The sequence below is a fragment of the Leuresthes tenuis genome, unplaced genomic scaffold (assembly GCF_036924035.1).
Source record: "Leuresthes tenuis unplaced genomic scaffold, fLeuTen1.0.hap1 SCAF_11, whole genome shotgun sequence".
Lineage (NCBI taxonomy): Eukaryota > Metazoa > Chordata > Actinopteri > Atheriniformes > Atherinopsidae > Leuresthes > Leuresthes tenuis.
In genome coordinates, this window is record NW_027325365.1 from 15,354,363 (window position 1) to 15,381,280 (window position 26,918).

Consider the following 26,918-nt stretch of genomic DNA (forward strand, 5'->3'; position numbering starts at 1 on the left):
ATTGTGGCATTGTGTTGACACACCTGAATGCTCCACACCCACAAACTGTCAAATCCTTTGCTTTTATAAAGGTGCTCACACCTGCTGATGATCAGCCAGCCAAATGAATTACATTTGCAGCACCTGGCTTGTCACATGGTTTAACATGTAATGTGTTAATGTGAGGTGCTCACACTTGATAATGATCAGTTCATCCAGTGCATTTGATTATTTATCAGCACCCGTCTGCTATTTACCTTCTTATATGTTATGGAAGCAGTAACAGTGTACTGAGATTTTTAGTTTCAGTTTAGTTTCTGTTTGCTGAGTAATAACATGGTGTAATAGGTTTCATTTACGTTACTTTAACAGCTGGTGAGGGTTAGGGTGTTTTCTAACCATAGTTTTTAAGCAGTGAAATATCCATTGCTGTAATGCATTGCATTAGACCAAATGGCTTAAATAGTTTTTTACAGTTTTAATTCTACTTTCTTATAGAGTGTTAGACAAGAAGAACCAAACTACTTTTACATCCGTCTGTTGAATGTGAGGCTTGAGGCACAGGATTACTTCTTAACACACAATAACTTGTTTGTTTAATCTGTACAAAGGAATTAATACGGGCTTTTACCAAGGGCATGTGTTGACCTATTACAGCGAGACCTCCTGGAGTCTAACTGTTGACTGGTGGCCTTTCTGCTATCACACCACTCTGTCATACAAAACTGTCCATTAAACACAGCTTGTTTTTCTTTTTGTTTTGGACAGAACTTGGCTAGATATGTCCAGCATTGTGGTGTTGTGGTCTTGTAACTCTCAGCAAGGAAATATCTAAAAGGATAACTTGATAAAGATCATGATGAGATATGGCTAAAACCTGCTTTCAGTGCTGACTTTAGTGGAGTAGATTGTGCTATGTATGAAGTGTGTGTTTTTGGTTTGTTTTCTGTCTCTGTCTCCAGGTGAATCATCTGGTTATCACTCTTCTGTGGTTCATATTCAGTCCCAAGTCAAGTGAAACATCTCCTGTCCTGGTCTCTCTGCTCTCTTCCTCATTAATCGCAACCTTATAAGAAACTCAGCCACTTCCGCTCTCCCACCCACTCCTCCATCCTCTCTTCTTCTTTATTATCACTGCTAATCACCTGCAGTCAGTGCTCAGGCAGATCTCAAACCTGTGATGATTGGCTGTGCCACACAGAGGGCGGGGCCTCCACTGATGCATCATCCAAACGTACCAGCGCAGCAGGAAAGATCCTCTCTGACTCTCCCTCCCCCTCTCCCTACCTCTCACTCTGCCTCTCATACATACGCCAAAGCATAGACTGCAGCAGAGTGTGAGGCCAGCAGAATCTTCCTCCTCATTCTCGAACAACCAAGAAACCAGAGAGACACTTACCTACTGTAGAGGATAAAGATGTCATTTATGGAGGAGACGCCAAAGAGTATCTGACCTGCAGGCTGCCATATGAGTGGGTGAGTGTTTATCCCGCTGTACGTGTGTGTGTGCCCATGCGTGTGAGTTCACTGCAGAAGCAGCAGCACTGCAGATACTCCATCCAAGAGCTCTGCTCATCCCTCCCTCCCATCCCCCCTCTCGCCTCTTCCTCTTCTCCTCTTCTTCGCTTGGAGGGACTTTACCCATTCCCAACACTACGGCGGTGTGTATGCTGCTGATTGTGTTTTTGGGAGAGTAGCTGGTCTGGCCACACCTGGACTCAACAACTGCAGAGTGGACATGTGGCGTTCTTGATTTTTCTCGCCACATAAGTGATGTGTGTTCTCCAACCAAGCTCATGTTTTTAATACTCCTCCCTCTGCAGGTTTGAATCTTACTCCTAGAGGCAATACCGTGGACTCCTAAACGCACCCATCCCTCCTGTGGGACTTCCCCCCTCCCTCCCTGCCTGCCACTCATCCTCATTTAAGGATAGGATGCTGTGCTGAGGAGGCGTCGGCGGGCAGCAGCATGGGCGCTGTGCTGGCCGGCATCCCCACCACCCCCTCCACCACCAATCTGCCACCACCACGCTGCCCCACCAAGACGGGCGCTCCCCCCAGCCCCGCTGATGGGCGAAGACACTGACGCCACCCCGACGCTCAACCACCACGGCTTCCTCCCCGACCACAACTATGTGACTGAAGGTAAGAAGAAGACGGAGGAAGCTGTTTGTGTCTGCAGTGGGTTTAAGTGTTCTCCCATGCAAGTGTGCATCTATTCATGCGACTTTGGAAGAGTCTGTGTGTGTGACAGAGAGTGTGAGTGCTTTACTGTGGGACAAAACAAGCTTAGGGCGGCTTCCTAATCTTTTATAAGCTCTGTGTTGAAAAGTGTTCAGACAGAGCTGCAGACAGAGCTAAATGAAACCGTCTTTGGCATGTTTTCCTCTCTTCCATCTCCTCTCTAAGACGATTCTCTTTTCGTGTGTTGCACTTTTCATTTATGTTTACTTTGTGTTTTTGTAGCTTTTCCTTATACTGCAGGGAACAATTGATCTGTCCTGGTTTTAGGGGTACTTATGTTTGTCTCGGATGGTGTCTGCAGAAAGGAAGGATTGCTTTTTTTCAGTAGAATTACCAGTTTTCAAGAGTACCAGAAACAAACCAGTCACACGCACGCTTTCTCTCTGTTGCTGTCTGCTCCTCTTTATAACAGTGGCGAGTGTCAAACTGAACACACATCAGATCTGTATTGGGGGGGGACATTGAAAAATCCAGCAGCACACAAACCGTGTAATCCACTGAAGTGGAGTTTGTTTCTGACAACAATTGGAATGTACCGTTGAATGCCACTAATCTTACCTTCACGCTGTCTGCCTTGCTGCCTCGTCTGTCTGTTTCTTACTCTCACAGCTCACCGTTAGCAATGCTTCTCAGACCCCATTATCATTAAGGGGTCATGGACGTGCTACAAACTCATTTATGATCCTCATATTGCTTTAGAATGCGATTTAAGCTTCTTGTGTCTCAGCTGTCACGTAATTCCACTCACACTGGGGAGATCTGTAGTTCTGCCTGTTGACTGTGTAAATGTGTGTAAGTGTGTGTGTGTGTTCATTGTACTGGAGACTGTCTTTGTTTGTCTGTATGTGCGAATGTGCTTCTCTGTTTTTTCTCATACATGAAGTGTTTCCAAGGGCAATTTGTGTTAATTAAAGGAAGATCGTTTGATGACTGAGAAGCAAGAATGATTCTTAACTTGCATCAACCATCATATTATTGCAACAGAACCAGCCTATGATGGTAAACATGCTGCTTTTCATGCTTGGCCACTGTGATTGACAGGCTGTCTCCACCCACCAATAATGGCAGTATTAATTATTCCACACATCTCAAGCGGACACAGACATTATTCAGGGTAAAATTGCTGGTGAGCTCATGCCGATGTGGACACGCCACCCAGCACTAATGGTCTGGAAGCGTCACGAAGAACATGGAGAGCAGGGAGTGTCGCGGGATGCACAAATTATTCACTAAAATCAGATCCCACACGGAGTCCTCCAATGACCATCAAGGGTTGTTTTCTGTCACAAATAAAAACATCTCATTACCTGCCACTTCCTTTAAGTCCACTCCACCCCCCTCCACCTTTTGTCCAAGTTCACCCACTCCCAGATTCCATCCCCCACTGCCTTCCTCTCTTTCCCCATCGGTTCTTTAATGCAGATAACGGCATTGCCTGGTGCTGTAGTGGTGCAACTGCCCAACAATTATCCAACAGTGCCCAGAAGGCTGCTCCAACGCGACGTGCTTCTGTATGTGTGTGAGAGGGACAGAGGGTGTCAGAGTCAGACACAGAGATTTGATTTTATGCTTAGATGCATTTATTTGTGACTCCATCTTGCTTTACTTTTTGCCTGTGTTGCACTCATGCCACGCATGTTTGCTAAGGTTTGTGCATCTGTATGGATGTGTGTCTACAACTGTTTTGTGAGTGCGCATACATAACAGTGTGTCTGTAGATCTTCCTGTGGGGATTCCCCTGCCCTTTAATTCCTTTGGGCGAGGGGTGCCTAACCTCCCCCTGCCTTACTGTCCCTCCCCTCCCTCTTTGCCTCTTACTACCCCCACTAACATGTTTTGCTTTCCAAAATATCTCCCTTTGCTGCAGCCTCCCCCTCCAGCTGGGGTGCCATTGGGTTCAAGGACGGATGAGGAAATATGAACAAATTTCAGATTTAGATGGTTTTGAAAAAATATGGGAATTCTATTCCATCCCATTAACAATGCGCATAAATCAACTCTGGATTTACTCAGCGCTAAGTGCCAGAGTGTGTAGCATTAATGTATTTTACTCATTCCAAGAACCTAAAAGAAACAAACCGGATTAACAGATTTAAACATTTTTCATAGTTTTTGGGGCATTTTATCTGTGAAATGAAATTGCCATCGGTGAATCAAATCGGAGCAGCTCGCTCTTTTGCGTTCTACTCTATAATCTGTGCTTTTTAGATATCTTTTTAGAATATGGCTGAAAGTGCCACTTTTTTTTTAAAGACTTAGTAGTAAAGTAGTAAATCTTTTATCTGCCATTTACACATACACATAGAGTGCAGTGCAAATGGGAAATAAGAGATAAAAAACAGAAACACATATTGATAATAATAATAAAGACGAAGTGGTAGAAGACACAATAATATAAAACACAGTAGAATGTGCAAAGCAAAATTCAATAAGCCACACATTGTAACCAATTGTGCTGTCACATAGGAATGTTACATATATATATTGTACTTTGAGACGTACACAAATAGTGACTGAGGTTACGGAATAAAGTCTGTGTATGTACACAGTAGTTTCATTGTAAATGTAAAGTGTAAGTCCAGTTTTAAACTGAATGTCCTCAAGACTTACTTTTGACTTGAAGACTTATTGATGTTCCATGTTTTACTCCCATTATAGATCAATTGAAAAGATGTCAAATTGGTCAGTAATGAAGACGGTTAGTCACACGGTTAAATGTGAGAGGGTAATCCACTCTTCCTGGTTTGTTCACCTTTTCTTGGCATGAAGTAATCAGTATCAGCAAAATTATCATTAGCTTCAAAATCTCATTAGAGACCAACGAGACATATTGAGTCTCTGCCGTTAGGTGTCTGTATCTGTTCATTCCTCATGTCACGCTGACCTTTCTGCCAAACCCCACCTGTGACTGTTTCATGTTACATAGATACAATGTGACCATGAACACACTACCGGTAAATTTTCTTTGGTGAGTACTCATGACCGAATGTGGTGATGTAGTAACTCAGTCCCCACCCTTAATCTTGCCCGGTCCTCCTTCCTTCCTTACCCTCTGCCTCCCTGTCGCCCTCCTCCCTCCCTTCCCTCCCGACCATCGTTGCTCCTCTTGCAGGGCTGCTCCTGGCTATAGCCTGAAGAGCTCCGCCCATCCTGTCCACCCCTCTCCACCTTGGAGTCCTCCCCCAGGATGTTGAGCCCCATCCAGGTCCTGTGCTCCGACATCACTACCCTTTCTCTGGAGCCTGAGCCGTTTGCCTCTTACACTGAAGGTGTGTGCTCTATCCTCTTTTATCCCGAAGGTCGTATCTGTGTCACACATTTGAGCCACATGACCCCGGGGTGAGATATGAGAGCATATGTGTGCACCTGCGTGTGAGTGGTTGCACGGGAGAATTAGTGTATGTGTTCACAAGGAGAGTGTGTGTGCAAGAGTCGGATCAGGTGAATTATCACAAAAGTCTGAGTGTTATAAATATCCTGAACATCTCTTTGTCTCTGTCTACCTGCCTCATCCGTTTGGTGTGTCTATTTTTGTAGCTTCTTCTTTATTTTGGTCTCAGTCTTCCTGCTTTGTTCAGGATTAAACCAATGTGTGTGGTACATTTCTTTGAATAGTTTGGCCAGATGACATCCCTGCTCCTTCTGTGCAAAAACCTTTTGCTAATTATTAAGGTAAAAGCACACAAAGTGTAAATTTTGGCTCATATAAGTCTCTAAAGACTACATCCATGCTGATATCCACTAAGACTGCAGTTTATGAGATAAGAGGAGAATAGAGAAAGCTTACTGTTGAGTGAAGGATTTCTCTTTGGTATTCCTGAGCCGCCAGCCCGTAATTTCATTCTTTTTTTTTTATCACTGGGCTGGGTTGAGTATATAGCAGCTAAGCTCCGATCCTTTTTTAAAAATGATAATTTATTTTAACCAGTCTTCTAAATCTGGTGGAAAAACAAACAAATCTTTCTCAAAAACGCATCCCTCATTACTGATTCTGGGAATCTTTTGCAGCTAAAGCAGGATTACAGGTGTATTCCACACATGCTGAAGCTGGCTTGGTTTTTGATTCTAATTGTTTGTGTCTATAACCATTAGACTCACACGGCTCTGCTCCATTGTGCTGATGTGTGTTTGCAGAAATGGCAGATTCCCTGCTGTGACGGGCTTAAATCACTCCTCTGAGCACATGTGCGCCTCTAACACAAACACAAGCACTGTTTTTTCTCTCCAGATAACTGCAAAACTGCAGGACAGGGATCAATTTAACATCTCCCTCCGGCTGCCTCTCCCCTCTTCCCTCTCGCTCCCTCCTCTTCCTCAGTCCCTCCATCCCGTTTATTTCTCTGCAGGGTAATTGAGTGCACACACTTGTGCACACGCTCACAGGAAATGTGGGGTACTTGAGCTACAGCATGCACTCACGTTTGCCAACACACATACACGGACATCTCCTGCTGAGTGGTGGCTTGTCCTCGCTTTTAAGGAGTGTGTGTTTTTGGCTCGGCTTTAATGGTCCGTGTTTACCCAGAGCTAAGATTTCTGTAATTGGAACGTCTGCTCCCCTCGCTGTCCCTATAGAAACCTCAGAAAAAAAGGAATTCCCTTCCCTGTGCTTTCGCCACCCCCCTCATCTATCTCACATACCTCCTCCCAGTTTGAAATTCTGTAATACAGACTATGGGTGGATAGATTTTAGCTAAATATTGATTTCTACCCACTCATTTTATTTAATTCAGCTTTTACTGTAGTAAACACTTTGATCTAAAAATGTTGTTCAGTAGGTTATTAATTTTGTTCTGGCTTTGCTCAGAAAAGCAGTACGATCTCACATTTTTTGCCCTTTTTCTCTCTCTGGTGTTGTCTACAAAAGTCAGGATTTCCTATTGCATGGATATCAAAGTCTGGAAACAGCAGACGCTTGTTACAAGTTTGTTTTGCACAATTAATTTGTTGGTTTCCCGGTCTGGGAACTCATTTGCTGTGATCTGATGACTTAGCCTCTAGGAGCAATGGCCAGAGTTTTTAGGCTTTCAGTCCACCGAGGAGATAGCTGAATAATTAAAATCAGCCTTCCTATCTGTCACCAGGCTTAGTTGAATGTAGGATAACTTGAAGAGCTGATAAAAAGATAAATAACTGAAAAATGGTAGCTCTAGTACTATTTTGTAAGCATATACTTGGACTATATATAAGCAGACTTTAAATGAAAACTAGATAGTTTTTATATATGGTCTATTTTTATTGTGTTCAATTTTTCTTTTCTTTTTTTCTTTTTTTTAAACCATCATTGACATCATGGGCATTCAAGCGTTTGTGTGTTTTGTGACTGGGTTCATTCATGTTGTGTGTTGGTCATTGTCAAAATGCATTGTATGTGTGGGTGCCTGCACTTGCAGTCACCGAGTGTTCTTTCAGCTTCTGCATTGTGACAATGAGTCAGGCAAGCCTGCTGATGCTAAACTGCTGTTTGTGGGAGACACATCCTTCTCTCTATCACTGTAGCACACAAACATATATACCATAAGACAATGAGTTAAAGCTTGACAGTCAAAGAGTCTCTCTCTCTCACACACACACACACACACACTGGAGATCCATATACTGGGCACTAGACAGCTGTGCCTCGTGGGAGAGAACCACAGTGCTTGTTATAGCAGTGACTGTTGGGTTCATTTTTCTGTAGTGCTCTTCTAATAAAGAGCGTGAAAGAGACAGATGGGTGTGAGCTGTGTGTGTGCGAGCAGGAGAGGCAAACAGAAACAAAAAGACAGAGAGGGTGGAGGTTGAGTAACGAGGATGAGAGTGGAGAGCATGTGCTCCATATTTTATTCAGCTACACTGTGTGCTGCTCTTTGGTTTTGCTTAGCTGAGCTCTTTCTCTGTCTGACTTGACTGGATACAGTTGACACTCACTCACACACAGAGCATCAGAAGTACATGTGTGCACTCAAAGCTCACCGGTGTCCATACAGATGTTCAGAATTTGATTGCATGCATGGTTTACGTGAGCACCATCTTGTGTGTGCACGCATTGATTATCTGGAGGTGCAAATTAGTAACATGGGTCCATGCTCTGTGGAGTTAATTTAGCAGCACGGGTTAGTGGACAGAACTGTAGCAGCATAATTATTTTACCACGTTGCTTCTTCCTGTGAGGATAGGATTGATGAGTCCTACTTCCTCCTTCATCAGACTACCATATACGGCAAACCATTATGAGTACTGCAGCCACTGGTTGGCTCAGCCCATTACCATGGTAACCTCCACTCATCAGAGAAAGCCCTCCCTCTATCGCCTCTTTCACTTCACCTTCCTTTCCCATCCTGCCCATTCTTCCACCACCAGGATCACCACGACTATGTACATGCTCGCATACAGCCAGGCGGCAGAGTGCTGTGGGGGAGGGATGAGAGGGAGAAAAAGATAAAAAATGTGGCAAACGAAAGAAACTGGAGAAACTGAAATGAGGGATGACAAAAGAAAATGTGGAAGAGAGGGAAAGGCTGACATAACCTTGAAAATGATGAAAAGCACATCAGAGATTAAGAGATGATGAGTGTAAAGATGACTGAAACAGAGGAAAGAATAATCAGTGTGTGTGGAACAGGGTGAGAATTGCTGTGTTGGTGTAGAGGTTCAGGAGCAGACCCTGCCTCCACTCATAAAACCTAAGTTGCTCAAGGCTACCACAAAACAGGCAAGCTTCAGCTCTGGCTCTCAATAAAAAACACTCTCCACGCTCTATTTTTATTACAGTCTAAGATGGTGAGGACACGTTCTTATCTATTAGATCTGAGCTGTTTTGAGCTTTTGTTGCACAAAATGTCAATGAGGCAGAATTGCTCTATTAATAAATGCTGTAAAGCTTTTTAATGTTCCACCTCTGCTGCTCTGGTCAGAATTATTGACATCATACAGCAGAAGTATGTGGTTCAGTAAGGCAGATCTACAGAAATCAATGCCAAGTTTTGACAATCTCAACAGTTTGATAAGATATCAAGATTTATTTAACAACAAACAAACCAAAAATAGCTATGGATGAAACATATGAACATTAGATGTACACTGGGCACAGATGTTTGAAATAAAGAGATAAAAAAAGACTCAACTGTGCCTAATTTAATAGTTTACTTGAACATAATGAACTAATAAATGATAGTTCGACTGCATAAAAAGAGATGGATCGTTTCCTTTCACACAAGTTTTGTTTTAAATGAGTATTATGTCGGAGATCGAGATTGTATTTCTTCCATCCTGTTAAACAGTTTGAAGTTTAACTGACAATGATTTTACACTTTGATTGCAACAAACACAAAGACCACATCAGCTGTCAGGTAAAACTGTCATCCTGCCATCATTAATTGAACCAAAGAACATAGCGGATTTCAGCAGTGACTGTTCAGCAGATGACAGATAGTATTAGCTCCACTTTTAAAAGTGAGTTTAGCAGAGTTGGAAAAGGCGAGTATGCGAACTAAGAAATGAAGTCATTCTGCAGTCACTTAGCTTAGCTTTATAAGAAATAAGGAAACAAAGCAAAGAATCAGCGTTTCTGGCTGGTTCTAAAGTACAAAGAAAGCCTACCAGCAGCTCTCTAAAGCATTTTGATTATGATTTGTTCATTCTTGTGGTTTCGTGGTAGGTGACATTGAAGAAGTCATTTTCGTCTAGGTGCTGTAACTTTGTGGAGTTTCTGCTGATTGCCATAACCTTCTGGTGTGATTGCAACCCAAGACTTATTACTCTCCAATAATGTAATCTGCAGAGAACTGATTTAGGCAATTTTAAAGTCAGATTTAGCATCTGACTGTGTATCCCCCATATACAAGCAACTGAAGTCTGAACTAAAGGCAATCAACATTGTTTCCTGTCCTTAACGCTGTCTTTGTATTTATGAGTGTTGAAGGTCACAGATTTGAAACTGTGAACATTCGGTTCACAGTCATCTGTAAACATGCAGAGTTTATTCAGGTAAGATAGATTGAGGGTGTCTGGTAGACAAAGCAAGTGAAAATACAGGACTAAACTGAAAACAAACATCCATTCACGAGCACGGCATCAAAGATCTTGGAGGGTCTATTGTTGGGTCCATTACTGAAGCTCTTCCAGTAATCTCTTCGAAAGAGGTTTAACGACTGATAGATTTTGAACTCCGGAGTAGGTTTGTCTCAAAGTAAATTACAAAATCTTAAATCTGCTGCCCAAAGGTGAAAAGAGAGGAGAGGATGAGTAGACGGAAGGACAGAGAGCAGATTACGTGCAACGTCAAACCAGATTCAAGTCTCGGATGTCACACTTTCGTACCCTTCACCAAACAGCCCGGCTGAGAGCTTTCTTATTTCAGCTTTGGTGTATTGTACGATGCAGAGGGGACCAGTGAAAAAACGCTTTTTTTTTTTGGTTAATGTGCTTCCTCTTCACATTTCTGTGTTGTGTCACAGAGTGTGTTGGCATTTATTGACACAGAGCTACTGAAGGGGACATTGTTGCAAACATTCAAAAATTGTTTCTATGAAATGTAAACGTGGATTTAAAAAATATATATATTGTGGACTTATTCAGTTACACTGCTGTTTATGCACTCGCATGTTGCAGAGATTGTGGAGTACATGTTTATCCCTGCACACAATGAACTCATGTGACACTGCAGCCTTGTGTGTCACTGTGTGTGTGTGTGTGTGTGTGTGTGAGTGGATGACAGAAAACACCTGAGCCTGCTGTGAAACAGCTGTGTATGTGTTCTGTGTGGCTTTGCTTTTCTTTGTGTTTTGAGAGCTGACACTTTTTGTGCTCACGCAAATTTACATATTTGTGTTTGCGGTCAAATCTAGTTTCATCCCTCACATCATATTACATTGTCATCCTTTAACATTAATGCTTTGATTGATTGTTTAAATCGGATAGTCACATGAACATTTCACAGATGAATAATGATGTGTGGTCAGTTATCTAATGGCTGCTGTCTCTGTCTCTCCCCCCATCATTTCACCTCTCATACTGCACCCCTCTTTCTCTTTCTTGGCCTCTGTCTATTGCTCTCTCCAGCTGATATCATCTCCACTGTTGAGTTCAACCATACAGGAGAGCTCCTGGCCACAGGGGACAAAGGGGGCCGTGTGGTCATCTTTCAGAGGGAACCTGAGGTGGGCACACACTCAAATATACAGTTTTTCATTACAGCAGCAAGAAGAGGGTTGAATGCAAAGTGTTTCCCTCCAGACACACTATAGATTGGTTGATGCATAGTTGATGTGTCTGTTGTGTCAGAGAGCTTATGACTATAGCTGTGCAAGGCTGTGGTTTCTTCACACGATGACCAAAGAAGGTCCAAAGATTTACATTGCTCTGTAGTGTACAAATGAGCAATTTCATGTTTTCCTTTAATTTCCTCGTTTTATTTCTACAGAGCAAGACTGAGCCATTTTCCCAGGGAGAGTACAACGTGTACAGCACCTTTCAGAGCCATGAGCCCGAATTCGACTACCTTAAGAGTTTGGAGATCGAGGAGAAGATCAATAAGATCCGATGGCTGCCTCAGCAGAACGCCGCACAATTCCTGCTTTCCACCAATGGTGAGGGCAAATAACCCCTGACACACACACACACACACACACACACACACACACACACACACACACACACACATCTCAACAATGCCAGGTCTTCGTACTAAAACGTACTGACCGTTTTGAGTAGTTCGCTGAGTGTGACACAAAAGGAAGGCCCTCTAGAACTGCTATGACTGAAACAGATGAGTCTGCACTCACGTGGTAGAGTAAGACTTCAGAACTTTCAGAGCATCATATCAGCCTCTGTTCACTTATTGTGTGGGCTTCATACACTCCTCATTTCAGAATTATATGAAAGAATTTAAAGATTCTTATCCATATGCTCCTCATCCATCGAGGTTGTTAATTTTTTTTACCTTTCAGTTGTGGGGCTATCACTAATTGAATTTGACTAGGTAAACCCAGACTATCTTTGTGTGAATGAAAAGGACGATTTAGTTCAGATTTTTGCCTGAGTTTCTCTGGTCAGAAGCACATTTTCTTCCACCTAAACAGTGAAGAGTTGCTGCTTTCGTTGTATCACAAATTTGACAGTCATTAGCGTCCGAGTTTGTCTAGCTGTGCAGCAAGGTCCAAATTTATGTAATACATTCTGACTTTATGGCTTTGCTGAAAGATCTATAGATTTACCCTGAGAGGCCTGTTATTGATTTCTTTAAGTAGTATATTATTTATAATGGAAGGTATGAAAAATGGAGGAGCTGCTTCAGCAGCTGGGCATTGACTCTGCCGAGATGCTTGCTGACATCATTTTTAATATAGTCTGACAGTCTGTTGAACCCGAGACGGTTAGTTTTAATTTCACCAAATTGATATTAAGTTCTGTATTCAGTCTTATCTGCCATTTTTAGATCACATTTAATCAGAGCTCATTAGATAAACCCCTAACTTTCAACTGGAACAAAGCAGAATGCAAATGTGATGACATCATCAGTATATGACATTAATACTTTTTTTCGAGCAGGTTTTAAGTACATTGGATTGGAAAAAGTTGGCAACACTGCAAACGGAAGTCTACCAGCCATATCAGGGGGACTTTAAAGATGCATTTTTTGGTCACAGTTTGTAAACACAGCCTTTAAAACGTGGCCCTTTTTATAAGTAATGTTGCATTTGGTGTTCCTTGGAAGAGGGATATTGGAATTTCAATTAATTTTTGATTCTGAGATTGAGACAAACAAAGCAGCTATTATGTTTCCTCTGTCAGATGCATTTTGGGAAAACGTTAACCCAAATTACAGAGCTGATCTTTTCTGGTTGGAGATAAGTAACAGCTTTCTTAGACTGCAGCTCTTCACAGAACAAACTAGTAAATCAGAGACATAATTCGTAGTTTACTGACTGTTTCACAGCGAGAACATTTTAAAACATAAACAAACAATGCCCACACCTCCACACAATCTGTGGGAAGCTTGATTTTATGCAAAGTCTTATTTCTGACGAAGGAGAATGTATATGTGTGTGAGGGCCCACACAGGAAACCATGAAGATACAAAGAAAATACTTTCAGAAGGCTGCATATAGTGTAAAATTCTACGGATATCTATGAGAATGATTATTTCAGCATGATTCTATATATTGTATGTCCATATAAATACATTTTTAAAGCAATTCTTTTGTCTGTTTTCCAGATAAGACCATTAAGTTGTGGAAGGTGAGTGAAAGAGATAAACGGCCGGAGGGATACAACCTGAAGGATGAGGAGGGCCGCTTCAAGGACATCTCCACAGTCACGTCCTTGCAGGTGTCTATCTGTCTATCTATCTATCCATCCAGCTATCTGTCTGGTTAGCCAATAAAACTGGGTCAGAGATACAGCTGTGCTTGCATGTACAAAAATGGGTCACTGGCACACAGCGCGGATGACTTTGTATGAGTGTGTCGGGTGGTGAAGTCCTTTATATTCAGTTACACAACGTCTGCACTGGATCCCAATTAGACAAAGCATTTCCGTGGAGGTCTGAGAACATCTGGAAGATGCTGGTGCTGTGGATTAAAATACAAACGTGTCAACAAAGAATTTCTGAGAATGCTGCCATAAACAACTTGAAATTGAGCACTAAACTGTTTTTTTTTTATGCTGCTATCAAGAAAGCATTTTTTGTTAAATCGGTGATGTATTATTGATGCCAAAGGAAGCACAGCATTAAATATTAATTCATGATACAATGAAATGTATTTAGTTTGATATACACACCTCGTTTTTATTATTTTTCTTCCACTAAGTGGGTGGAAAAGATGACATACTGCTCTGTGTCTTTGCCAGGTGCCGGTGTTGAAGCCCATGGACCTGATGGTGGAGGTGAGCCCACGGCGAGTGTTTGCCAATGCCCACACGTACCACGTCAACTCCATCTCCGTCAACTCCGACTACGAGACCTACATGTCAGCTGATGACCTGAGGATCAACCTCTGGCATCTGGACATCACTGACCGCAGCTTCAGTATCCTTTGTGGGTTGTGGTGCATGCGCATCGTGATCGGAAGCGATGAACACTTTCAAACAAATGGACAGCAGATAATTAATGCATACGTTCACTCGTAGATGTTTACACGTGCTCAATAGTAAACCCCTGCCTACGCACACACACGACACACTCATACTGCAAATCTCACTTTGTTGTATATAGAAATACACAAAGACCCACATCAATGGGGGAGGGGAATATTCTTGAGAGGTGAAAATGTATCTTAATGAATAATTCAGCAGCTGCATAAATATTTTAGCTCATTTCGGAGTTCTAATCCAGTTCAATAGTCACATCCTTGATCCAGACAGGGTTTATTATATTTCAATTTATCTGAATATGAAATTACTTTCCAACCAACAATGCCCCCAAGATATATTTTTATTGGTTTGCCTTACCCTGCTGTGGAATATTTACATTCTGTTGGCAGTGTTTACGTATGCAAGCACTTCAGTCTATGTTTTGTATGGATTATGGGCCTTTGCTGGAGTTGAAATGAATTAAAACATGGTTTAATTAGTTTAATCTGAGTGAGTTGGTGATTAAAATTTACGAAAAAGATGAAAATAATGCATAAATAAATGAATAAGTACCTACAGTTTACACTGTATGGTGATGATCATGGAAGGTACTGTAAAACAAGTCTGGTTGAAATAAACTGCGAGCCTAGAAAAGCTGATTCTCTGCTGTCTTCCTAAGCGATTCCCTCTTCTATCAGACATCGTGGATATCAAACCAGCCAACATGGAGGATCTGACGGAGGTGATCACAGCAGCAGAGTTTCACCCCCACCACTGTAACTTGTTTGTCTATAGCAGCAGCAAAGGCACGCTGCGCCTCTGTGACATGAGAGAAGCAGCCCTGTGCGACAAGCACTCCAAATGTGAGTAAAATCTGCTGAGACACAGGCCAAATCTACACGTTGTGTTTTTAAACTAAAACCCACCCACTGAGAGGGTCTTTAGGGATCAAAATGTGTTTCTGTGCTTTTTACAGGTTTGAACAATGACTTCATACTAATTTCTTGACCCTTTTAGATAGCCACAAGTTTACAAATAAATGAGCAGCAAGGCTTCAGGGCTAGTAGATGCATCACTTTCATCCATCTCAGAATCCACACTTCAACATTGATGTTTCCCAGAGGATGATTGCTGATAACTTTGGTGATCCCCAGATTTTTACATTTGCTCCTCGATGGAATCATCATGTCATCAGGGTGACATTTCAGTCGGTCCTACATTTTGTTTTACTACAAAGTACCTGCAAGAGCAGTTCGACACTGCATACCTCCACCCAGGCTGAACAACAACTTTCTGGATCCACATCAACATCAAAATTTAATCACTTTTAAGCTGGGCAGTGTCCCATCGCTTGTAAAAATGTTCCTGCAAATCCATCCATTACTTTTTGAGTAATCGTGCTAACAAAAACACAAAACTGGCCAAAGTGACTATTCCCACTGGTACCCATCTGTACTTTGTGTTTATTTCTGATTACCTCATTCTCACATAGTAACTAGAATCATAATCATTTGGTTTGCAGAACAGCATATTATATCATTTGGAGCATTTAGCTTTTGAGTCACAACACCACACATTTTCACGTTAAACTGCTTGCATGAAAATTACCTGGAAGCTATGTGCTTGACATATCTTTCCCATCACAGTGGATCACTATTACTTAATTTTTGTGCCGTGTTATAGTTAGGTTGATGATCTAAATCCCAAAGCTAATTAACCTAATTTACCTGGCGAGCCGTTTTGAAATCTAAACTGCAAGAAGTTTGGTTTTCTCAGAGTGTGGAAGTACAATGTATTGTGTCTCTTTTGGACATTTTTTAGTCTGTGTTCAATACTTTTTTCTACCTCAGGTCTGTTTTTCATTAATACAGAACAGGGTTGTTTTTTTCCATAAATCTGCTCCCCCTAAGGGACAACATATCAGTTCATGGCACATTCATTCCTTAAGGCCCGTGATCTCCAAGCATTATTTTTTTATTCCACCTTCTTCTCGTTTCCCATTTGATTAACGGCTCTGACCATGAGTCACTGGTGCAGTGTTCCTGTACAAGCTGTGCTCAACAAGCAGCTAGGGCTTTCATTTTTGTATTTCATTGTCAACTTTTAAATTAAGTTTAATAAGCCTCTTTTTGATTTGCTAATGTTTAAGTCAGCAGTATCCAAACAGCAACATTTGTACATAAAGGAAGTTTTCTGGATGGTCTCTCTGTCTTATACACGACAGTCACCATCAGGGACATCACTTTATCTCCGCACTCAAGAGAAAGACCAGAGTGTGATACACATAAAGCGTATAAGCTGAGCATTTGTTTTAACAGCGCCCACTCTCCTCTCCCTTTATCTCTCCCACCCTCTGCAGTGTTCGAGGAGCCCGAGGACCCCAGTGCCCGCTCCTTTTTCTCTGAGATTATCTCTTCTGTGTCAGACGTGAAGTTTAGCCACAGTGGTCGCTACCTTCTCACTCGAGACTACCTGACAGCCAAAGTCTGGGACCTCAACATGGAGAGCAAGCCCCTGGAGACATACCAGGTGTGTGAATGACCATGCAGGACAAACACGAGGAAAGATACCGAATACGAAAAAAGAAACACCATGCTGAAATGATCTTGCATACAGAGCTAATACCATAAAGTTTCTTTCCGTCAAGTAGAAAATTTGGGCAAAGTGGACTGAGTAGTGGTTATATTAGAATATTTTCTTTAAATCCACTCGTCTTCAGCAGGTCTGGAATAGTTTCAGATTACATTGATATGTTGCTGGTCACCAGTCTTCTACAGCTGTAGTCTGTAAGCTGTTATGTTGCTATATTTTTCTGCCATCCTCATATTGACAACACACGCTGCTGCTCAAGTTTTTGGCTCTTTGAACAGAGTGAGATCTAATGTTCATGTGTCTTTAAGTCACTTATTAGTAGCAAATCGAAAGGAAGCTATTGAATGCGTGTCATGAATTTGAAGAAGATATGCTAATACTAGGTCTCGATCAAGTTAAATACTTCTGGACTGATGTGTGTTAGACTCTCTGACACAGAAGGAAAACACTAAGTGAGGGAAGATCTTTTGGGTTTTCTGTGAATTTATTCCAATTGTTTTTTTTTTGTGGCTTGAGGGACCTGATGCCTTGCTAAATTGTTTCCACACATGAACACTGAACTGTGTCCCAAGGATCAGGTCTTGACATTGCCTGCAGTTGCTTACACAAGACAGCAGGAGATATTTAAAGAGAGACGCATTGTCACTTCTGAAAATACTCCAGATTAGCTCCTGGGCAGATCACACCAGAGGTTTTGCTCAAAGTGCAGTGTTTTGTTTGCAGTGGACAAGGTTGCAGATTTATCTCTAACCTTGCAAGTATGAAACAGCAAATGCCATCAGCATGCACACTCACTCTCTGTTAATCCTTTGACACTTTTCTGGACTTTATACAAGGGAGTTACTGTAGGTGAGAAAAGTATGCATAAAGTTTGGCCAATCTCACTGTCCCTTCAGATAACCTCCTGAAAGTTTTGGGCTCCAGTTACTGTGTGAAAACAGTTGAAGATACAAAACAAGATACATCAGTCGAACATACAGTTGAATTTTCTCTACCAAATCGAAATACTGCTTTAATTAAATCTTAACTTTCTGATTTAAAGTGTTCTGACGTGTATCACACTTGTACTGTTCATGCTACTGGGTGACTAACTGTCCCTTTACTGAAGGGGAGCATTGCCTTCCTGAAAAATATGCAGAGTTGGAGAAATGAATCACAGGCAGAAGGTTGCCTCAAGCAATCAAAGTACTTACTAATGATTGAATTTTTCCAAAACCTTTCAAAGATAATTGAATGGATTGCAGGCCAGAAACAGCACCCCTCATCCACGTTAAATCAGCAGAGACCCTCGCTGGGGTCATCTTTACAACGTAGGACTACAACCTGTAGTAATACTGAAAATGGGTTCTGAAAAATACAAACAGTAAATTATGATTAGTGTATTCTATGTGGGAGAAAGAAAACAATGGCCTGACGTGCTGTTCAAAATGAACACAGAAAACAAAATACTAAGCTGAGAAAATAGCTTTGTTCTGTTTGTCCATGCAAGCTTTTACAAATAGAATTGATCTTTTTGTGTCACTCCATAGTGTTTACAACAGGCCTCTCAAACTTCTGTTTATGCATTTATGGGGTTTATTAACCTCTCTTTCCCCTATGTGTTTAGTATTCCTGCCGCGAGCATGTAGGGGAACATGTGAGTTTGTGGATGTGTCTGCCTGACGTGTGAGGGCCTATGAAGCAGCCAGTAGTGGGAGGCTGAGACGCACCGAACCTATTTATAGGCTGCTGAGCCTCCACTCATAAAGTAAAGCAGGAAGGAGGGATACCTTACACGGTGGCTGACACCTAGATCTGCAATGCAGCACGGAGAGGGAGGAAGAGGGGGATGGAGGGGGAAGCGGGGTGTGGATGTGGGAGGGAGAGTGAGGATGGTCTGATGAAAGGAGGAGAGAAGAACGGGGAGAGTAAATGATGGGATGGCAGACGTTGGGATGGCAGACGTTGCAGCATGAAAAAAAGTTAATCATTTCAATGTATCTGCTTTAAAGTATGAATTTGGCTTGAATAAGGCCTGATGTTCATCTTAGTTACAGTTATGGACAAAGTCAGTAAAAATATTGCATTGTTCTCGTCTATAAAAAAAAAAAATTCACATATTTTGGGTCATATCTAGTTTAACTTAGAAAAAGCACCTCAGTATTGTGAGGTCGTTTTTTTAATTTTTGCTTGGGGCAAAAAAAAAAACTGTCCTGGGGTTTCACAAGCACATTGCAAAATGCTGAGTGGAGATAAAAAGAAAAAAAAAAAGAAAAGAAAATGGCACTAACAGCAAAAGTTTTTTTTCAGGAGATATTGGATCATCTCTCTCCACGAGTGCGGAGTACAGAGCCCATGACAGGACACAATGCAGGAGGGCGTTTTTCGAATGAAATTCCAATTGTGCCTGAAATTTGCCAAAGAAGCCTTCAACACTCTATGATGTTACTGGGAAAGGGTTTTGAAAAGGGATGGTTTGGGATGTTATAAATTCTTAATTTATCAAAGAATCTAAAACCCTAGAACTTGAGTTTCTTGAGAAACCTTCGACAATTTCTGTCTCCGAGGCAGACAGTAATGTAGAAACCATTAAAGTAATTAAGCCTTTGCTGTTGTGTTCATCAGCCTTTTAAAACTAAGTGACTGATTATGTGTCATGACATATAAAATGTGCCTATATTGTGTCCGGCTTGAGAAAGATATTCTCGCAAATGTTGCATTAGTATAAATGGCTAAAAGGAGAATGTCGTGGTGATGGCCATGTTAAAGTCAGGAGATGCTAGCAGCAAGAAAATGACCCAAACAGTGGACTAAATCCACTACAGAATAACCTTCAAACAAAGGAAATCTACCTTCTGTCTCAGCCCAGTCAGGGCCCAGACCTTAACCCAAAACAGATTCTGTAGTTCCTTTAGAGACTGCTATCATAAAAATGTGACTGGCTGCACAATCCAGAGTTCCGCCTGAATGTAATACTGTCCTGACCTGTGGCTGATGGAAACAGTATTTGGCGTTATTGCAGCCAAATAATTAATTCATCATTTATTTACTAAAAGGATTCAGTAAATATTTTAGTTGGTTTCTGTCTTATCATGCTGTACACATAGTGTCTGTGTCAGTTAGGACATCAGATCATATTTTCTGACAGATTCATGCAGACAGATAATTCCAAATGGCTCTCATGACCTTTCACACCTCCGAATGAAGGTAAAACGATTTTAGGACTTCAGACTTCAGACTTCAGCTCAAGAAACCTTCCCTCCCTCCAACTCATGTGGAGAATTATCGGCCGGTCTCTCTCCTCCCGTTTCTGTCTAAAATCATTGAAAGGGCGGTCTTTAAGCAGGTCACCTCCACCGAAACGGCTCTGTTAGCTGTGACAGAAGCCTTAAAAGAAGCCAGAGCGACAGCTAAGTCCTCTGTACTTATCCTGCTCGACTTATCAGCTGCATTTGACACTGTCAACCACAGTATCCTTTTGTCGATACTCTCTAGCATGGGCATCACAGGGAGAGCACACTCCTGGTTTGAATCATACCTCACTGGTCGGTCTTTCAAAGTATCCTGGCTTGGTCACACTTCTGCAGCGCACCACCTCGCCACAGGGGTCCCCCAAGGTTCAGTACTGGGACCTCTTCTCTTTGCCATATACACCAACTCATTAGGACAGATCATCCGATCACATGGCTTCTCATACCAATGTTATGCTGATGATACCCAGCTCTATCTGTCATTCCCACCTGACGACCACACGGTCTCAGCACGGATCTCAGACTGTCTCTCTGACATATCAACATGGATGAAAGCCCATCACCTCCAACTTAACCTCCCAAAAACTGAACTGCTGGTCTTCCCAGCCAAACCAACCATACATCACAGCATCTGCATCCAAACTGAATCCATATCTCTTGCTCCATCAAAGGTTGCTAGAAACTTGGGTGTCATGATTGATGACCAACTAACCTTCAAAGAACACGTTACCTCGGTTGCTCGTTCATGCCGCTTTGCATTACTAAACATAAGAAAGATCAGACCATACCTAACCCAACATGCCACCCAACTCCTGGTGCAGGCCACGGTCATCTCCCGCCTTGACTACTGCAATGCTCTCCTGACTGTTCTCCCAGCCTGTGCTGTGAAACCTCTGCAGATGGTCCAGAACGCGGCGGCGCGTCTGGTCTTCGGTCAGCCTAAAAGAACACACGTCACCCCTCTGTTCATCGAACTCCACTGGCTACCCTTAGCCGCCCGCATCAAATTCAAGTCACTGATGTTAGCCTACAAAGTGCTTAATGGAACGGCTCCCATCTACTTGAATGCTCTTGCAAAGGCTTACGTCACAACTCGGTCCCTCCGTTCGTCCCAGGATTGTAGTCTAGCAGTGCCTACACCACGCCTAAGACAATCAAAACTCTTTTCATGTGTCGTCCCACGATGGTGGAATGACCTACCGAGCGCTACCAGAACAGGGGCGTCCTTGTCTATCTTCAAGAAGCTCTTGAAAACCCAGCTCTTCAGAGAGCACCTCCTATCCTAGCACTTACCTTGCACTTACCTACCCCCTCTATCTCTGCACTTTATCTTTCTGCACTTCCTTCTATGCCTGCACCCTATCTCTACTCTGTCACCTCTGACAGAGTCAGACTATTGGGTTTCTTCTATGTAGTTTATTGTTAGCTTTTTGTATAGCTTGTTATATCTTGATTTGTAAGTCGCTTTGGATAAAAGCGTCTGCTAAATACATAAACATAAACATAAACAGATTTCAGCACTATGCTGCTCTTTTTAGGAGATTTACACACTTATTTCTTACGGAACATAACAATGATGCAGTGAGTAAGGACAGGTGCATTCAAGTCAGCACTTTATTTTCTTAATCACGGTTTGTGCAGACAAAAACAAACAAACAAAAAAAGACCATATTCAGCTCTGGCTGACATTGTCTCGTTTCACCCTGTGTGAAAAGACCCACATGGCGACACAAAAATATCCTGGGGTTTGACGTGCAACCACAAAACGACCTCAGCTCGACCGTTTATTGATTGCAAGGCAGCTGTTGACTGCTGACTTTATGCAGAATATGAGAGGTGGGTGCTCGGTGCAGAGCACAGTGGCTGCAGGAAGGTGTAGATTTCAAGCCCTTGCATCACCCAGCAGACAGTGCTGACACAGACAGGTCAGACGGAAGCACACGAGAAAGGAGTTATTAGTCAGTGAATTTGTGAGCGTGTTCACACTTGTAGCTCTGTTCCATGGAGCGTGTGATAACGGAGAACTGGATGCTAGTGGATTTAGTCATTTTGATTCAAATGCACTCCTGGCCTTGTGTTCCTGAGGGCTGGTGTTGTGCTGTCCTTGGGGGGGGTTTGTGTTACAGCTCGGCCAGAGTGGATGTGTTTAGTCTGTTCTGAGCTCAGTGTGCGTGCATGTGTTCTGCTCTCTTCTATTTATAGTTCACACTGGGATTCAGTACCTGGGAGTGAAGCAGCTATGTTGCCAGTCTCATTTTGGATCATTTCTACTTGTGTGTGTTCTTGCAGGTTCATGATTACCTCCGCAGCAAGTTGTGCTCCCTTTACGAGAACGACTGCATCTTTGACAAGTTCGAGTGTGCCTGGAACGGCTCAGACAGGTACTTCATGTGACGTGTTCGTCCCTGTGCGTGTTTCTGTGTCCATTGTAAAAAGAAACTACAGGGGGTTTTCAGACCCATTCAAGTTTCCAAATTCTATTTGACACTCTTATTTCAAACTGGGTTCAATTGACATTTTTTACCTCACTGATCTACAGACAGTTCTCACTGACAAAGCAAAAACATAAAGTTTTCGTGTTCTATTAAAAAGAGAATATGTGATTTACATAAATATACATACAAAGCTGTTCTCTGGCATATCCTACCTCTGTGCTCAGCCTGGACAGATTAGACAGATACACGGATACACAGATAGAACCCAACACGGCTGAGAGGGAGAGTTTGTTTCACAAAGAATGAGAATTTTCCAAATCAGAAGGTGTGCCTAGCTCCGATAAAGATTACTGGCTGCTTTGCTGCCAAAAGTGTTTGAACAAAGCTCCTATGAAGAATCTGAATACTTGATGTGATGTACTGTTCTAATATCGGCTGATATTCAGCTTGCTGACTGCACTCAGCCCATCAGCTGATGGACAGCGCCTGACATTTATCTGGTTCGTCCTGGTTGTGTTGCATTGATAAAGATTTTTTTTTTTAATCATCCATGTATAAAATAATTTGTGCTCATGCAAATATAGCTTGATAAAGGGCTGAAACACTTGTAAAGTGTTTTGTTTTTTTTAATCATGCATATTACATTGTTTCTCTGGCAAATGACAGAAAAAGTCAGCCTTGGCTATCGATCATGGGCTAAATTATTATCTTTCACTCTATCAATATCGTCCCAGAGTTTCATAATCAGTGCATCCTTTGTAAATTAGAATTAGAAACAAATTATTAAAAACTACAGTTTTCACTTTCAATGATAACCAGTTGATTGTCAATACCCTTCGTGAAGCTGTTGACGATAAACGCATGGATTTCCAGTTTAAATGCCATTTCTGACAAGCTGAAAATACTTCCCATAGTGGTATTGTGATGATTCGATGTGCATTTGCCACTGTTTTCAACAGAATAGCAGTTTAAAAAGCAGTTGGAGGGAAAGCAATTTAGAACACATTTGGGTTAGCCAGAAAACCTCTTGTTTTCCAGAGGGAAGGTAGAAAAAGGCATAATTACTTCATCACACATAGCTCAGTAAACTCTGAGCTGTACTAATGGCCCATTCGTCTGCGTTTTGTTTCATTTTCAAGACTAACTTAAAGAGACGTTTTTCTATGGGCCAATATGGGAGTTCTGTAAACATTGATCATGCACAGTTCCTGCAGTGTGTACACAAAACATGCAGGTACTTGCAGGTAAACTCATGAGATAGGCAGAAGCTTTCTTGAGGACCACATACCACTCTGAACGAGAGAAAGACACTCTTTCAAATTTGAGACTGTAGTTGATGAGGTTCTTCAGGATTTTCAGTTAAAGTTAAAGTTCTCATCCATCACCTAGAGATACCTGCTTATCATGAACAAGATTTGACTGGAAACACAATGAATGAAACACAACTGAGTGTCTCCTCCCCTGCTCTGTCCAGTGTGATCATGACCGGAGCCTACAACAACTTCTTCCGCATGTTCGACCGCAACACCAAACGCGACGTGACCCTGGAGGCTTCAAGAGAAAGCAGCAAACCCAGAGCCGTCCTGAAGCCGCGGAGAGTCTGCGCCGCCGGAGGAAAGCGCCGGAAAGATGATATCAGTGTGGACAGCCTGGACTTTACCAAGAAGATCCTTCACACGGCATGGCACCCGACTGAGAACATCATAGCCATCGCTGCCACCAACAACCTGTACATCTTTCAGGACAAACTCAACTCGGAGATGCATTAATGAACGGATGTCACTGGTGGATTCAAACGAGTTTACACGCAAACACACAACTATGCTAGAATGTACATTATTGTTATCAGACTTACACGCGCACTCTCATACACCCGGGAAGATGCCTGACACACACAATCAGAATACACACACATCTGCTCCTTCACCTCCTCCTCAGCCTCCCAGAACTGAAAGGACCCGGTCGGGGCGAGAAAGGGAACCGGCTGGATTGAACCGTGGATTACAGATTGCAGAATTGTCCGAACTGTGGATTTCTTAATTGTTAGCCTGTGGATTGTGCTTGATGGTGTGTTGATTGCTACAGATCAGCTTCTGGGGGAGGGGGCCTGCCTCCCCCCAGACAGGAGAGACGTTTACACTTTTTGTCTTTTTTTTTTTTTTTTTCACTCTTCTGGCTCTTTTGCTTTTTCCACCTCCTCCTCCTCTCCTCTATGTATTTGTGCGCTCGAGCAAAGCCTATTCTTATCCTTTGCCCACTGTTTTGTGTAACAAAAACCCTTTGTGGTTGTCTACCAGCAGCACTGATGAGAAATGGGGCATTTATATAACTGACTGTTTGATTTTCAAATCAGCTTTTCTGTTTTTGTATCTTCTTGTTCAATGATGTTGACGATGGTGGTTCTGATGACAGTGACAACGTGAAACGTTACGTACGATGTACAAGGATGTACCTGTGACCCTCCCCTCAACCCAAGTGCACCAGATGCCTCCCTGATTCAGGAGAGCTGACCAAATGCTGGGCTGTGCTCAGTGAGGAGAAACATTTACGGTCCTTACAGATAGAAGCAGAAGTTAATAGAGTATTACAACACGAGGACGCACATTCAAATCTGCAACATACAGTATGTTTCAGCAATGAATGCTTTCTCTGTTGAAACAGGCTAAATTCTCTCTGATTGTGGTTTCTGCTTCTGGGCCGGGGCTGCGTTTTGTGCTGCTTTGACACTAAATATGTTAAACTCAGATCAAGCAAAAATAAAATACAAAAAAAAAAAAAATACAAAAAAAAGCAAATAAGTACTTTCAACAATCAAACAAAAAGATGCTGCATGTCGAACAAATTTAGCCTAAATATTTATAAACTGATTGACTGACTTGGTTGCCTTCTTAACCATTTAGACCCAGCTGTACAAAGGCTTCAGGGGCCCCCGGGGCTCCTCACAGCACGAGTAACCATAGATGACCGAGCCCTCCAACCTTTATTTGTGTCCTCGGACACTGAAGCATGTTTACCAGTGTTGGGTTCAAACACGTACACGTCCATTTTGAATGAAGCCGTCCACAAGTCAGTTTCGACTCACTGAAACTGAGAGCCAAGAAAAGTGGGGAATGTTTCTGATAAATGTTGTGCTCTAAAAGAAAAAAGAAAAAAGAAAAATCAAGGGGCCTCAACGGTGTCTGTATATATCAGCTCTGTTTCTGACATGTTTGGGGTTTTGTTTTTCTATCAACCAACTGCAGACTCAATCATCCGTATTGATGATTGCCTCCGAAGCTACTGCGGAGCGACGCTACTGAAATCTCTTTGGCCTTCCTCACTGATTACTTTGCTGAAGTGCAGATATGTTTATTTTTTAGATAACTGATTTGTCTTTTCTTTATCCTTTATTTGGAACACTTGTCAGCTGTACTCCACGTCCCTACCAAACTAATGTTGATTCAGATATTTTTGTCTTAATATATGTTAACATGATTGTCAAATGGACAGTTATAAATGATGTTAATATGATTTTTTTCTGAATAAAGATTTCAACGAAATTGCATCCAATGAGGGCACACTTGTGATTTTTATTGTCCAATTGAGTAGTATCAGGCGCCGCCTAGTGTCTTCATGTTCTTACTGCATCTAGAAATAAAATAATCCTTCCATACACAGAAGCACTGTAGAAGAAATTAAACATCCTCCACCAGCAGCACCCCTGAGAAATTGAACAGAATCGCTCTTCTTGTTGCATGAACCACTTCCGGTAAAGCTTAAGCTGTTGGACAGATGTCCTCACATTTGACTTTAGAATACTTTGGTATAAAGAAGAGTCCATGGTTGACTCACTGAGTGCAAGACACTCATCAGCGCTCCACCACTGTGCTTGACAGTTGGTATGAGGTATTTCTGCCGATATGCTATGCATTTGGTTTCCAACATGCATGGTGCTGTGCATTATGACCAAAAACATCTCCATTTTGGTCTCATCCATCCAAAAGACATTGTTCCAGAAGCCTTATGGTTTATTCAGATGTAACTTTGCAAACCTAAGCTGTGCTGCCATGTTCTCTCTCCTGCACCCTCCAAACAAGCCCTACTTGTCCAGGCCTTTTCTGACTGTACTATCATGAGCTTTAACATCTAACACGCTAACTGAGGCCTGTAAAGTCTGATGTGTAGCTCTTGTTTTTTTTTTAGGCATTTCTCTCGGCATTGCATGGTCTGACTTGGGGGATAAACTTGCTGGGATGCCAGCTCCTGGGAAGATGTATTTAATGTTCTCCACTGGATAATATTGGACTCAAATAGCCTTATAACCACTTCCTGATTTTTTTTTCTTTATTTTTCCAATATGAATCCAATTACTACGCCATTTTCAGTTTTAACTTGCCATTAGAAG

At 42.1% G+C, this 26,918-nt stretch overlaps 1 protein-coding gene across 2 annotated transcripts; it reads left to right on the forward strand.

Annotated features, from left to right (window-relative positions):
- Nucleotides 1–1,216: 1,216 nt before the first annotated feature.
- LOC140318055 (serine/threonine-protein phosphatase 2A 55 kDa regulatory subunit B gamma isoform) lies at nucleotides 1,217–26,077 on the forward strand. 2 transcript variants are annotated; one of them, XM_072395669.1, is made up of 10 exons: nucleotides 1,217–1,455; nucleotides 1,803–2,124; nucleotides 11,266–11,363; nucleotides 11,627–11,792; nucleotides 13,421–13,533; nucleotides 14,056–14,233; nucleotides 14,976–15,140; nucleotides 16,637–16,806; nucleotides 22,389–22,480; nucleotides 24,009–26,077. In XM_072395669.1, exons 2-10 carry the CDS (start codon nucleotides 2,049–2,051, stop codon nucleotides 24,301–24,303), a joined length of 1,353 nt encoding a protein of 450 aa, XP_072251770.1. In that variant the 5' UTR covers nucleotides 1,217–1,455; nucleotides 1,803–2,048; the 3' UTR covers nucleotides 24,304–26,077. The 2 variants fall into 2 exon arrangements, with proteins under 2 accessions (XP_072251770.1, XP_072251769.1); XM_072395668.1 differs by lacking the exon at nucleotides 1,217–1,455 and adding an exon at nucleotides 5,336–5,492 and having other exon boundaries at nucleotides 2,042–2,124.
- Nucleotides 26,078–26,918: the final 841 nt, after the last annotated feature.